Below are 13,365 nucleotides of genomic sequence, written 5' to 3'. Positions count from 1 at the left end.
ATCCAGAGTCAATGGAATGTTGGAAAATGACTGTCAACGCATCCACTATTTCTGGACACCTACCTCAATTTATACAAATGATCCAGAGGAGTAGTGAAACAACGGGCATGCAGTAGGAAATCGGATAGTCACTTTAGGCTCATTACATCCATCCAAACACGGCAATAACTAAACTACTAGTTGGCAACCAGTAACTAGTGGGGTGCCGCAGGGATCAGTGCTGGAACCCCAACTACTTACAATCTATATTAACAACTTGGAAGAAGGGACTGAGTGCAACGTAGCCAAGTTTGCTGATGATACAAAAATGGGAGGAAAAGCAATGTGTGAGGAGGATGCACAAAATCTGCAAAAGGACATAGACAGGCTAAGTGAGTGGCAAAAATTTGGCAGATGGAGTATAATGCATTTTGGCAGAAAAAATTCAAAGAGCAAGTTGTTATTTAAATGGAGAAAGATTGCAAAGTGCCGCAGTACATGAAACTTGTGCATGAAACACAAAAGGTTAGTATGCAGGTACAGCAAGTGATCAGGAAGGCCAATGGTATCTTGGCCTTCATTGCAAAAGGGGATGGAATATAAAAGCAGGGAATTCTTGCTACAGCTATATAAAGTATTGGTGAGGCCACACCTGGAATACTGCGTGCAGTTTTGATTTCCAGATTTACAAAAGGATATACTTGCTTTGGAGGCAGTTCAGAGAAGGTTCACTAGGTTGATTCCGGGCATGAGGGGGTTGACTTATGAGGAAAGGTTGAGTAAGTTGGGCCTTTACTCATTGGAATTCAGAAGAATGAGAGGTGATCTTATCGAAATGTATAAGATCATGAGGGGGCTTGACAAGGTGGATGCAGAGAGAATGTTTCCACTGATGGGGGAGATTAGAACTAGAGGGCATGATCTTAGAATAAGGGGCTGCCCATTTAAAACTGAGTTGAGAAATTTCTTAACTGAGGGTTGTAAAGCTGTGGAATTTGCTGCCTCAGGGAGCTGTGGAAGCTGGGACATTGAATAACTTTAAGACAGAAATAGACAGTAAGGGGTCATGGGGAGCGAGTGGGGAAGTGGAGCCGAGTCCAGGATCAGATCAGCCATGATCTTATTGAATGGCGGAGCAGGCTCAATGGGCCGTATAGCCTACTCCTGTTCCTATTCCTTATGTTCTTATTTCTTATGTTCTTACTTACCTGAAACGTTCTCCCAACTCTTCTCTTTACACAATGTGCACACCTCCCCACACCATCAGTCTTGGTACCAAATCAATAATGTAAAGGGTGCAGCCTTATGCCCGTATCCTATTCCGTACCAAGTCCCACTAACCCAACACCGCTGACCTTGCTGACCGACATTGGCTCCTGGTCCACCAACAGCTCTAATTTAAAATTTTAATCCTCTTATTCAAATTTGTGTGTGATCTTGCCCTTCCCTATCTCTGTAACCAGCTCCTGCTCTACAACAATCCAAGATTTCTGTGTTCCTCCCGCTCTGGCCTCTTGCACATCCCCAATTCCATTCACCCCACCACTGGCTGCTGTACTTTCAGCCGTCTATGCCCCAAGCTCTGAAATTACCTCCCTAAACCTCTCCGCCTTTAAGACTATGCTTAGACCTACCTCGTTGATGAAGCTTTTAGTCCTATTCCTCATAACCCACACTCAACAGATTGAGGATGATTGATTGTTCTTGAAATAACATGGGATTGCCAATGACATTTCAGGAACAAAACTTTTAGATTTCCTGGCCTAGGATATGCATCTTTGATTCGGTAGAATAGCAGGGCAACCATCACCCAGGGCAGATACTGACTGGTAAGAAGACCCTTTTATTGTCCTCAATTAAACAATTTCTTTGAACTTTCAGTTCATCTCTCTTATCCATGAACATGAAAAGCTGATTCTCCTCCGTCGGAAAGGGTACGGTAGAGTAGCAAAGTATTATCTGGTGCCGAGCTCTACCACCATCTCTTTGTCCCTCCAACCATCCCTTTTGTAACTGCCACCGGCTACCCCTTCCCCTGCACACTGCATACAGATGCCAGTGGGAGGCAGATCCAAGGTCTCTGGCCCATTTCCCTCATGCCAGTGTGGAAAGAAAAATCTGTCAGTCTTATAGCACCTTTCACAACCTCAGGACGTCCCAAACGATTTACAGGCAATGAAGTATTTCTGAAAGGCAGTCACTTTGTAATGTAGAAAACATGGCAGCCATTTTATAAACACTATGTTGCCACAAACTGCAATGAGTCAATGACCAGATAATGCATTTTAAATTATGTTGGTTGAGGGATAAATATTGGCCGGGAAACCAGGAAGAACACCCCGCTCTTCAAAATAGTCCCATGGGATCTTCTACGTCCACCCGAGGGGGCAGATGGGGCCTTGGTTTACCGTCTCATCGGAAAGACAGTGCAGCACTCCCTCAGTACTACACTGGAGTTTCAGCCTAGATTATATGCTCAAGTCACTGGATTGGGACTTGAACCCACAACCGTTTTGATTCAGAGGCAAGAGTGCTATCACTGAGAAAGGCTGACACCATAGATATTGGTTGATCTGGGGAAATAGCAGAAGCATCCCCAATGTCAAGGAATGGAGGGAGAGCGACTAGTCGAGACTGTCCCTCCATATCGGGCCGCACCCACATGTGTAGGCCTCAGTCGCCATCAGGACCTACAAAAGGTGCATATCCTTCAATCGTCAGGGCTCTTTTTCCCCTTTAAATGACCAGCCCCTCTTCTGGTGCTAGTGTCAATCCCGCCTCACCAGCATCAAGATTTTCCACCAGCCACTGATATACCCGCCTTGCACCAATAATGAGCCCATCCCCAGGAAAATGGGATGGGCTGGGTCAGAGCTGTGAGGAATGGGTGGAAGCCCTAAGCCACTGCTACTCCATTCCAAAGAGGAGAATCCTATACAAGGTCCCATATCTTGAAGTATGAGAATCCCTGTTGAAAGTGGTCAGACCAGAGACGAGGGTAAATGACGTGATGCCAAGTCCTGAGATGTAGGGCCAGGTTGATATAAACATGGCACAAAGAGAACCATTAAACCACACTCCTTCCAGCACCCTAGCGATATCGCAGTGGCAGCTTCAGACAAAACCATGATCTGTGACACTCGCGTACAAACACTTAAAGCACTCGTACTGCATTCCGCTCTGAGCTATTAAGACAGACATTAAGCTGTTTATTTTAAATGGGTTAACACCAGCCTATAAATATCACTCAGAAGACAGTACAAGCGCATTGAGGATCTGTGTGTTAACTTAACTGATCAGACAATATACCCCAATGTTCAGAGAGTATTGCCGGTTCTTGTAAACTCACTGTTGCTTTCAATGAGTTTATCCCAGGCACCCACCTCTCTATGGGAGGTGAAAATGTTCCAAATTCCAAACTCACTTGGGACTTGTCAATTTGGTTTTCACCCTCCTTAATTCTGTAATCACAGATTAAGTCAAGTGACACAAAGCAAAATACTGGAAATCCAAAATAAAAACAGAAAATGCTGGAAATACTTGGCAAGTCAGGCAGCATCTATGGAGAGAGAAACAGTTAATGTTTCAGGTTGCTGGCCCTTTGCCAGTACTGGAAAATGTTACAGATGTAACAGGTTTTAAGCAAGTGCAGAGGCAGGGAAAGGTGGGGTGGGGGGCGGAAGGGGAAGAACAAAAGGGACGGTCTGTGATAGGATAGGGGTCATAGAGATTAAATGAAAAAAAGGGATGGTGCATGGGTGGTGTAACCAGGTGGGTGGGATAAGAGGCCTCACTTCTGGGAATTGATGAGTTGCAGCAGGAAATTGTGCGATGAGTTTTGGTTTAAACAGAGGGAGGGTGGAGTAAGCAGGAAGTGTGTGGAGGGTGTCATATCATACGGCACAGATTAAGTGAAGTGATCTCTTGCACATAAACACTACCTATGATTTCCACCTTTTTAGACCAGGTCTCCTTCTCAGCTTCCCATTCAAAAAGGAAAACACATTGAATTCTGTGAGCTGTTCCTTGTGACTTTTCATATATGCAACGATTGAAATGTGTGCAATGTAATATTTGCAGAAATTGGCAAAGTTGTGCAATACGCAAACTCACAAACAGCAAAGACAACAAAGTAGTCGTAAGACAAAGCTACACTGGAGTGCATTTTGAACTATTAGCTTTGTGAAACTTGCATTATCACCCTGCACTTTCCCTTATCATATTTGCATTACCTTTTAGGATAATTTCAAATGTCACTTCTATTGGTGGCGTTCAGTTTGACCGATAAATTCTCAGTTGTCGGTATTTCCCAGATCAGGCACCGTATTCTGTTGTCCCGGTGTTTGGCAGCTAGAAGATCACACCCATGGAGCATTGCCCACTGAGAGCACATATTAGAAACTGCGCTGTGTGCTGTACAATGTACAATCTTTGACCATTGTAGTAATAAATCGTGCGTTTGTCCGTCCAGGAATTTCTGACATGCACTGTTGGTGAACAATCAGTCACCTTGCTTGACTGATTTACAGAAGCAGAAGGGGGATATTTCCCCAGTGTGTTTGCTAAAATAAGACAGAGTGATTTATTCCCCTTTCTCCATGAATGCAGTTGCAGGTTAGAGAGCTGTGCACAAGGTTGTACCCTGCAGTGAATGGGATGAGCGCTGCTGGGCTAGCAGTCCTTTGTTACACACACATACGCACTTTTAGATTTGGATTTTATTCAATCCTGTCGAAACTTTTATATTAAGACTGTCCATTAAGATGGTGGGAGGCACACTTCCAGGACAGTGGATGGAGATAATTTCGAAAGAAATGATATGGAAATATGTTGGAAAATTAATTGGAATTTAAAAAAAAACACACATCAACACACAAGGAGAAAGGTCCCCAACAGAAGGTTCACAACTGTTCATCATCAGACCCCCAATCTCCAGTGAGTGCGAGAGAGTATCACAACATTAAATTGAATAGCTTTTAATTTTACTGAGGCACCAATTTAATGTCTTTAGATGCAACAAATGTATTCAGGATAGTTTCTACTTCACTTGGCAATGATCGGAGTCTGAAAAAAAAAAGTCACTTGTCAAACTTAGCAAACAATCCATTAAAACAGTTTGCCGTTATTGAGATAAAACTGTCTTTAAGTACAGAATGTTTGCCTACACGTTAAGTAGACTAATAACTCTAAGCAGGCCCTTTTGCAAAAGTAATCCAGGGAATGAGAAGCAGCTAACTGGATATTTGAACCATCACCAAACTTGATATTGACTGATGAAGGGTCATCGACCTGAAACGTTAACTCTGTTTCTCTCCACAGATGCTGCCTGACCCATTGAGTATTTCCAGCATTTTCTGTTTTTATTTCAGATTCCAGCATCCGCAGGATTTTGCTTTCGTATGGACATTGACTGATCAAAGTGACAGATACACACAGGGCACAGTTCAAAGTGCACCCATTTGCAAAATAAACCAAGTGCATGTCAAATGAAAGATTTATCGGGCAAGTGTGCCTGTGTTTTGGGTTACTGGATCACTTGGGCACAATGGATACAGGAGAATTGGGCCGGGGAAATGCCCTCATTTCCCCCATTCATTTAAATAGACGGAAAATAAGGCAAGCTCCCTTATGGCCATGCACTCCTCCCAGCCCTACTTCCTGTCTATTCTCTCTGCCCAGATGATCCATAGACCCAGGCACAGGAAGAAGAAAACCTGCCTCATAAGATTTGGATTAACATCTACACAATATATTCAAAACATATTGAGGTGAAAAGACAGAATTCAGAGTCCGATGGACACAATGTCAAAATAAATTGCAACCCGCATCTAGTGTGGTGGCAGCATTAAACGATTAAAAGTATAAATGTAGAGTCACAAGTCTAACCATTTCTGGAGACATTCCATAACAGGACACACATGAAAGCGCATACTGTATTTTAACAGTGGCTGAAATTAGAAGTACCTTTGAACTTCAGTAGATTTACACGAGCTTCTGGATATCTATTGAATATCTGAGCAGGGGTTTTATTGGGCTGTAAGTTGCGGCCTCTCTGGGTGTGTACGATGCGCGCCGCATCTGAAGATGCTCCGCAAGTGCCGGTTCTCGGCGCACGATGCACTTGCACCAAGAACCAGTATTTGCGATCTGTCGAAATGTCTTTTGCCAGATCGCACGCATCTGCGGGAGTAGGACATTCGCGAGTGGAGATTTGGGCTATTTGCCCAACGAATGTCCTTCAAACTCTTCCGTCTAGTAAAACCAGGCGTCTTGTTCACTTTTACCAGCGTAAGAGTTTTAAAACACAGAAAAATTAAATTTTATCACTAATTTTTATATTAAAAACCCTGTCAATTAATGCAAGTTTATTTTTAACCCTATTAAAACATTAACATTTTTTTTCTAAAACTTCTAATTAAATTCAAATTCAATTAATTTTAAATGTGAAGAGCTTTTTATTAAATGTATTTATTGTGTTGTGTTTGTGTTTTGGGGGGGTATTCTCATTGATACTAATGGGAGATCGCACAAACGGTACGTATCAATGAGAATATTACATTGTGATTGGTGGTCCAGGCCCACGTTATCCCAGGTTGCGCTTACGTTCCTGGGATGTGTGAGCCCGTACGCTGGGATATACATTGCTCCGGAACCACCAGGTACTTCCGGGAAAAAAAATTAAGTCCAGGAGTCCGCCCGCAGAAAGCCTCCGACCGCCAACAAGTTTTTAAAATGTAATTTGAGGCCAGTCTCCAGTGAGAATGGTAAGTGTAGCCCCGTCAACCTTCAACTAAAGACAAAAGAACATTGAACTGGAGACAAAAGAGCAGTGCAGGGGGAAGCAATTTAGTTTTTTTTTATTGACAGTACAGGATTTACTTTTCAATTATTCCAAAGTATCTTGCAAGCCAAGACTCAATACTGTGGAAAATCAGTCTGAACATACAGGTTATTCCAATGAGGAGCAATTCACGTCACATCTATTTTCTCCAAACCCATTCTCTACAGATGCAAAGACACAATAAGGACACCATTTGGCATCTTCCCAGTGACATAGAGATGACATCTGGACACCATCGAGAGTGAATAAGTATAAAGTAGTTTGTTGCTTTATAATAAATAAAGGCTCAAACAGCAACAATGGAAACCTTCATCAGAGGAGTGATTTAAAAAAAAAAGTCTATTCCCGTTTCCCATCCATTCTGTGATTTTTGGGGGAAAACGATCATTGAGTGAACAATAATGGTCAGGGAATAGGACCGCGCACCAGCCTCTCAATGCTGTTGGGAACCCACCATTCGATGGTGTGTGCAGGTGGCCTGGGTTGACTTGTCCTCAAGAGTCTCTCTCACCCTGTGGCGAACCATCCTCGAGTCAAGCACGGCTGGATCAGGAACTCATTCTTGAGGGAATTGTGGGCTCAAGCTGTGGGGTAGTGCAATATCAGGCAACTGGCCAATACCTGAAGCACCAGTTGCAGTGTTGGTCACGGCAATCACAGGATGCCTCATTTCAATGAGTCAGGTGGTTAAGAGTTCTTGTTGACAAATGCTGCTCTTGAAACTTTCATCTCAGCCACTTGGAAATATTTAACTTTTTTGGGGGAAAAAAGGGACAATTATTAAAAAGTGGCTTCCTGACGGCACACTCAGATCAGCTTTATCAATGGTACAATCATTGATCAATAAGCTCTGGTCCTCCAGGTACCACAAAACTAAAATGATCTGCACCCAGCATTTTATTTATCAGAATTAGAATTATTAGCCTTTATCAGATCTTTGATCTGTGGTCCTATCCAAAACAATTGGAAGCATTATTACAAATTGTGTCCAAAGGGCTCTTCATCCAGACTGGCCGTCTAAATTTCATCCCGTTAACTTTGAAAGGGGAGGGGGGAGCGATGCCTGAAAGCAATGAGCCAGACACACACACTTGGTCAGTCTTTTTGTGGAAATACTGATTTTGTTTCTGAACAGAGTCTGCAGGACGACATCTGCTCATGTCAAGTACTTAACTGCCAAGACCATGATGATGCAGGTGACCACCATTCCACCAATCATGATGAATTTATCCTGGAAGGCCCGTTTCTCAATGAGCCGCATCACAGTGTTCGACATTCCCAACATATTTGCCACATCCAGGATCTTCTTCTGTGCTCCCTGCAATGTTAGAATGCAGAATTATTAGACAAGTCGCAACGCAGTCAGTAAGAAATAAAACACAAGAGTGAGGCAACAAGTTACTGCAAAACCTTCAAGATAGCTTGGACAAGGTCATTCTGGACAGGGATCACAAAGAACATATTTGCTCCAGCAGCCATTTTAATTTCCCAATTTAACAAATGTAATTATCCAATGCCAACTCAGATGTAAAAGATCCCATGGCACTGTTTCGAAGAGGAGATTTCCCCCCAGTGTCCTGCCTAATATTTACCTCACAACTAACATCACTAAAACAAACTAGTTTATCTTGTCATTATCACATTGCTGTTTATGGGACCTTGCTGTGTTCAACTTTCCTGGATTACAAGTGACTGCAAATCAACAGTACTTCATTAGGATGTCCTGAGGTCATGAAAGGCACTATTTAAATGCAAATTCTTTTTTATCTTAATGCACTAACAATATTTGAAGGACAGAAGACTTCTGGGTTAGCAGAGTTGCTATCAAAGTAAAAGTACAGGTACAGCAGCCACCCATATCATAAGCTGATGTCTAATACCATCAACCAATACCACCAAAACTGATTAACTTACGCTTGATCTTTCTGCTGTGTTGGCCAAAACTGGCTGTCGTGTTTGCTTACATAGCCAGCGTCACTGCACTTCAAAGTGCTTCATTGTATGAAGTGCCTTGTGATGTTTTAGTGAAAAGTCACGACATGAAACCAGCATTATAGTAATTACCATTATAATGTTTTATTACATTCTCCAGTCAGTGGAGACACTGTGCCCCCACTGGTAAAAGGGTGTAATTACAACGTGACTAGTTTACAGAGAGCCTCCATTATAAATGTGGACATAGCAACTTATAATGGAAACCAAAAAATAAGGAATGAGAAACTTTAAAATGAGAACGGAATAGGTCAGCATGTCCTGGCCATATAACCCCAGTCCAGCTAAAGACTGCATTTGGTCTCAACTCCCCCAAGTATAACACCACAGAAGATGTACTAATAAAATATTGTGCACAGGCACAGACAAGTGTCTGTACAGGCTCATACTTCTAAAGACCAAGCAATCGCACGGCACAAAGTAAGTGAAATTCACTGTCTGGGAATATTTGGGAGGCCAGTCAAGCCTTGCAGGGAAAAGCTGTTGAGGACAATGGAAGATGGGATCGATGCACTACTGGCTAGGTTTGTGCTTTTTGTCTCCTAAGTGAACTAATTGTGCTACAATGTTTTTTTGCAGGATCTAGTGTAGTCGATGGAGAACCACCATGGCGGCTGAACACCACGGTTATGTTTAGCACAACACGATTGTTTTTTCCGGTGACCAGTTATGACACTGCAGAGATGATTCTGGAATACAATTGGTTGAAAATAAAGCGAGCTCTGGGATCTAATTGGTCAGAGTTCTGAGATGCGAGTATTTGAAGAGATGGTGGTTTCTGGTTCTGTGATTTGATTGGTCAAAGGACTTGCACTATGTTATACACGCACACACTTTGTAAAATAGATCCTTTGCATTTTTTTTTTTAGAATGGACACTGATAATGAGATTGTTTAAAAGTTTTATACATTAAGCAATTTTTATTTAACAAAGTCATGTTTCTTCATGCTACCAAAACTGCACTCAATTTGATTCCATTAGCTTGGAAAGTCAAGATTCAATTTAGTGTATAAGTATATGAAATGCTCCAGTGACGCGAGTCCTTCACATCTATTAGATTGTTTCAGTTATCAGCAGAATCACATTATATTATAAGGTCATTAAGTAAATCAATTTGCAGACTTCCTGCTGTTAAAACTAATTTTGGCAAATCTTCATTCACTCCTGCTGAAGTTCAATTATGGAACTCTATGCCCATCAACATAAAATTATCTCCAAATCTGCATACATTTAAAGCAAACAAAACTGCCAATTCTTCCCACAGCAGAAAAGTACAATCATGGGTCGGCATAAATTATAATCTGTAACTCTCAAGTATCCAGATGTAGATAAATAAAAGACTGTGCATATTGGAACAGGAACCAGGTGCACACGATGAAAGGACGTGGAATAGCAAAGGTGGACAAGTATCTGGATGTGACAAATTTGCTGAAGTTCTTGAAGGATGTAACGAGCAGGGTGGATAAGGGAGAACCAATGGATGTGGTGTATTTGGATTTCCAGAAGGCATTCAATAAGATGCCACATAAAAGGTTACTGCACAAGATAAAAGCTCACGGGGTTGGGGGTAATATATTAGCATGGATAGAGGATTGGCTAACTAACAGAAAACAGAGAGTCGGGATAAATGAGCTATTTTGCGGTTGTCAAACAGTGACTTGTTGGGGTGCTGCAGGGATCAGTGCTGGGTCTTCCAACTATTTACAATCTATATTAATGACTTGGATGAAGGGACCGAGTGTAATGTAGCCAAGTTTGCTGATGATACAAAGATGGGTGGGAAAGCAAATTGTGAGGAAGACACAAATAATCTGCAAAGGGATATAGATAGGCTAAGTGAGCGGGCAAAAATTTAGCAGATGGAGTATAATATGGGAAAATGTGAGGTTATCCACGTTGGCAGAAAAAAATAGAAAAGCAAATTATAATTTAAATGGAGAAAAATTGCAAAGTGCTGCAGTAGAGAGAGACCTGGGGGTTCTTGTGCATGAAACACAAAAAGTTAGTATGCAGGTACAGCAAGTAATCAGGAAGGCAAATGGAATGTTGGCCTTTATTGCAAGGGGGATAGAGTATAAAAGCAGAGAAGTCCTGCTACAACTGTACAGGGTATTGGTGAGGCCACACCTGGAGTACTGCGTACAGTTTTGAACTCTGTATTTAAGGAAGGATATACTTGCATTGGAAACTGTTCAGAGAAGGTTCACTCGGTTGAGACCGGAGATGAGGGGTTGACTTATGAAGATAGGTTGGGCCTATACTCATTGGAGTTCAGAAGAATGAAATCTTATTGAAACTTATAAAATAATGAGGGGGCTCGACAAGGTGGATGCAGAGAGGATATTTCCACTCATAGGGGAAACTAAAACTAGGGGACATGGTCTCAGAATAAGGGGCCGCCCATTTAAAACTGAGATGAGGAGGAATTTCTTCTCTCAGAGGGTTGTAAATCTGTGGAATTCTCTACCCGAGAGAGCTGGGTCACTGAATATATTTAAGGCGGAGATTGACAGATTTTTGAGCGATAAGGGAGTAAAGGGTTATGGGGAGCGGGCAGGGAAGTGGAGCTGAGTCCATGATCAGATCAGCTATAATCTTATTGAATGGCAGTGCAGGCTCGAGGGGTCAAATGGCCTACTCCTGCTCCTATTTCTTGTGTTCTTATAATCACTATGGCCAGTGGTTTATTGCTCTGAAATTAGGGAGTTTTTAAGCAGAACTATACTAAAGAAGCAAATTATACCACACTCGGTAGATGTACAAACTGTCTTGCTATAACTAATCACTTGCCCGACTGAAAATATCCAGTCGATATGAAGCAGTTATCAATATATCTCAACGGCTTCGGACTAAAAGCTGGAAGAAGTTATTTCCATTTTGTACAGATCACTACTGAGGCCACGTGTAGAATGTGTGCGCACATTCGGGCACCCGACTTTAAAAGCACATTGATGCAATGGAAGGGATTCCGGGGGTGAAGCCTTTAGTTGTGAAGATAAGAACACAGAGCAGAGCTTGTTTTCAATGAAGAAAAGAAGATTGAGAGAAGACATAACCATGACATGGATGATGTAGCTGTAAGTAGGCTATTTGACTTAGACTGTGAGCACAGAACAGTTCATTAAGAGTGCTCGAATGATATGAAGGTGAAGGAGCACCTTCTGGATATGTAGAACAGAGTCCCAGTGAAAACAGCTGTGCTGTACTACGGAGAAGGTTAGAGGGAACTGGTATTTCTTCAACACTGATAGGGAAGGCTCAACAGTGGAGATTATTAGGGTGAACGATAATAAGAGTTTTAGTTTGACTGGCCAATAATCGTCATAGAATCATACAGGCCGAAGGAGGCCATTCAGCCCATCGTGCCTGTGCCAGCTCTTTGAAAGAGCTATCCAATTAGTCCCACTCCCTTGCTTTGTCCCCATAGCCCTGCAATCTTTTCCCTTTCAAGTATTTATCCAATTCCCTTTTGAAAGCTACCACCAGTATTTGAATCTACTTCCACCGCCCTTTCAGGCAGTGCATTCCAGATCACAACTCGCTCCGTAAAACAAAAATCCTCATCTCCCTGTGGTTGTTTTTGGTCAATCACCTAAAATCTGTGTCTCTGGTTACCGAATCCACTGGTCTTCCTTATTTACTCTTATCAAAATCCTTCAACATTTATGTGGAACTTGTGCTTGGTGATTAAGTGAGATAAAGTGCTGGATGGAGCTGACTGTAACTGGTCTGGGGAAGGAGTGGAGTTGATGGACTTTTGATGTTTGCTCAGGTTCCAATAACCATGTGATACCAGGTTAACAATTGTATCCAATACGTCTCCTGCAGTGTGCCCACCCGATAGACATTCTCCCTTTATACCGACTACTCTGATTTTAAACTGTGAGGAGTCGCAATTAGAGTAAGACTGCATCTTAATGGAAACAATGCAGCTCAGATGTGACATGAAACTGCCCTTTCACTCCACACACCACTCACCAACATAGGAACTCTTGTCCTGTACCAGGACCTGCCCTTGAGCCACCATCCTTCCCACATGCCCCCTCACTACAAAGCCGTTCCCCTCCAGTCTGCTCAAGCCTCTGTGCTCACCACAGATAACATTTTCATCTTCGCACTATATCGTGCAACAGACTTTCTGTTCCACTGTGCAGGCACCAATTGAGGACACGAGTCACAAAGCGCGTTCGGAAAGCATTTGAGATTTATCTGCATAACTCATCAAATTTTAAACAAAAACATTTCCTATGCAAGTACCTTAAATGTATTAAGACTTTAATTTACCCATTTCAGGAGGAAATATATTGTACTCAACTGTCCTATAACACAATCTTATAAAAGGGTGATGTCTAATTTATGAGGACTCTCTGAGTCTCCGTTACAGGATTATATATTTTACAATTGATAGTGGTCAGGGAGGCGACACAGTGTCTAAAACTTCTTACGTTATTCCAGGGACATTGTGAGCAAGTTCAGTGGGCAGCATTCCTTCTGATGTCACATATGGGAGAGCTGTGTCTTTGCCCAGTCTGGCTCTATCCAGCAGTTTAATA

The 13,365-nt window shown here is 42.3% G+C and overlaps 1 protein-coding gene across 3 annotated transcripts in view; it reads right to left on the bottom strand.

Moving 5' to 3' along the window:
• Positions 1-6,818: 6,818 nt before the first annotated feature.
• gosr2 (golgi SNAP receptor complex member 2) overlaps positions 6,819-13,365 on the bottom strand; it is a 94,873-nt gene continuing 88,326 nt past the window's right edge. For all 3 annotated transcript variants that reach the window (XM_070864082.1, XM_070864081.1, XM_070864083.1), the window contains one exon: positions 6,819-8,138. In XM_070864082.1, the coding sequence (XP_070720183.1) occupies positions 7,977-8,138 (162 nt within the window). In that variant the 3' untranslated portion in view covers positions 6,819-7,976. The remainder of the gene's footprint in view (positions 8,139-13,365) is intronic.

Source organism: Pristiophorus japonicus, chromosome 21, assembly GCF_044704955.1.
Source record: "Pristiophorus japonicus isolate sPriJap1 chromosome 21, sPriJap1.hap1, whole genome shotgun sequence".
Lineage (NCBI taxonomy): Eukaryota > Metazoa > Chordata > Chondrichthyes > Pristiophoridae > Pristiophorus > Pristiophorus japonicus.
Note: the sequence above shows the minus strand (reverse complement) of the source record. Positions and strands in the feature narration are given on the sequence as shown.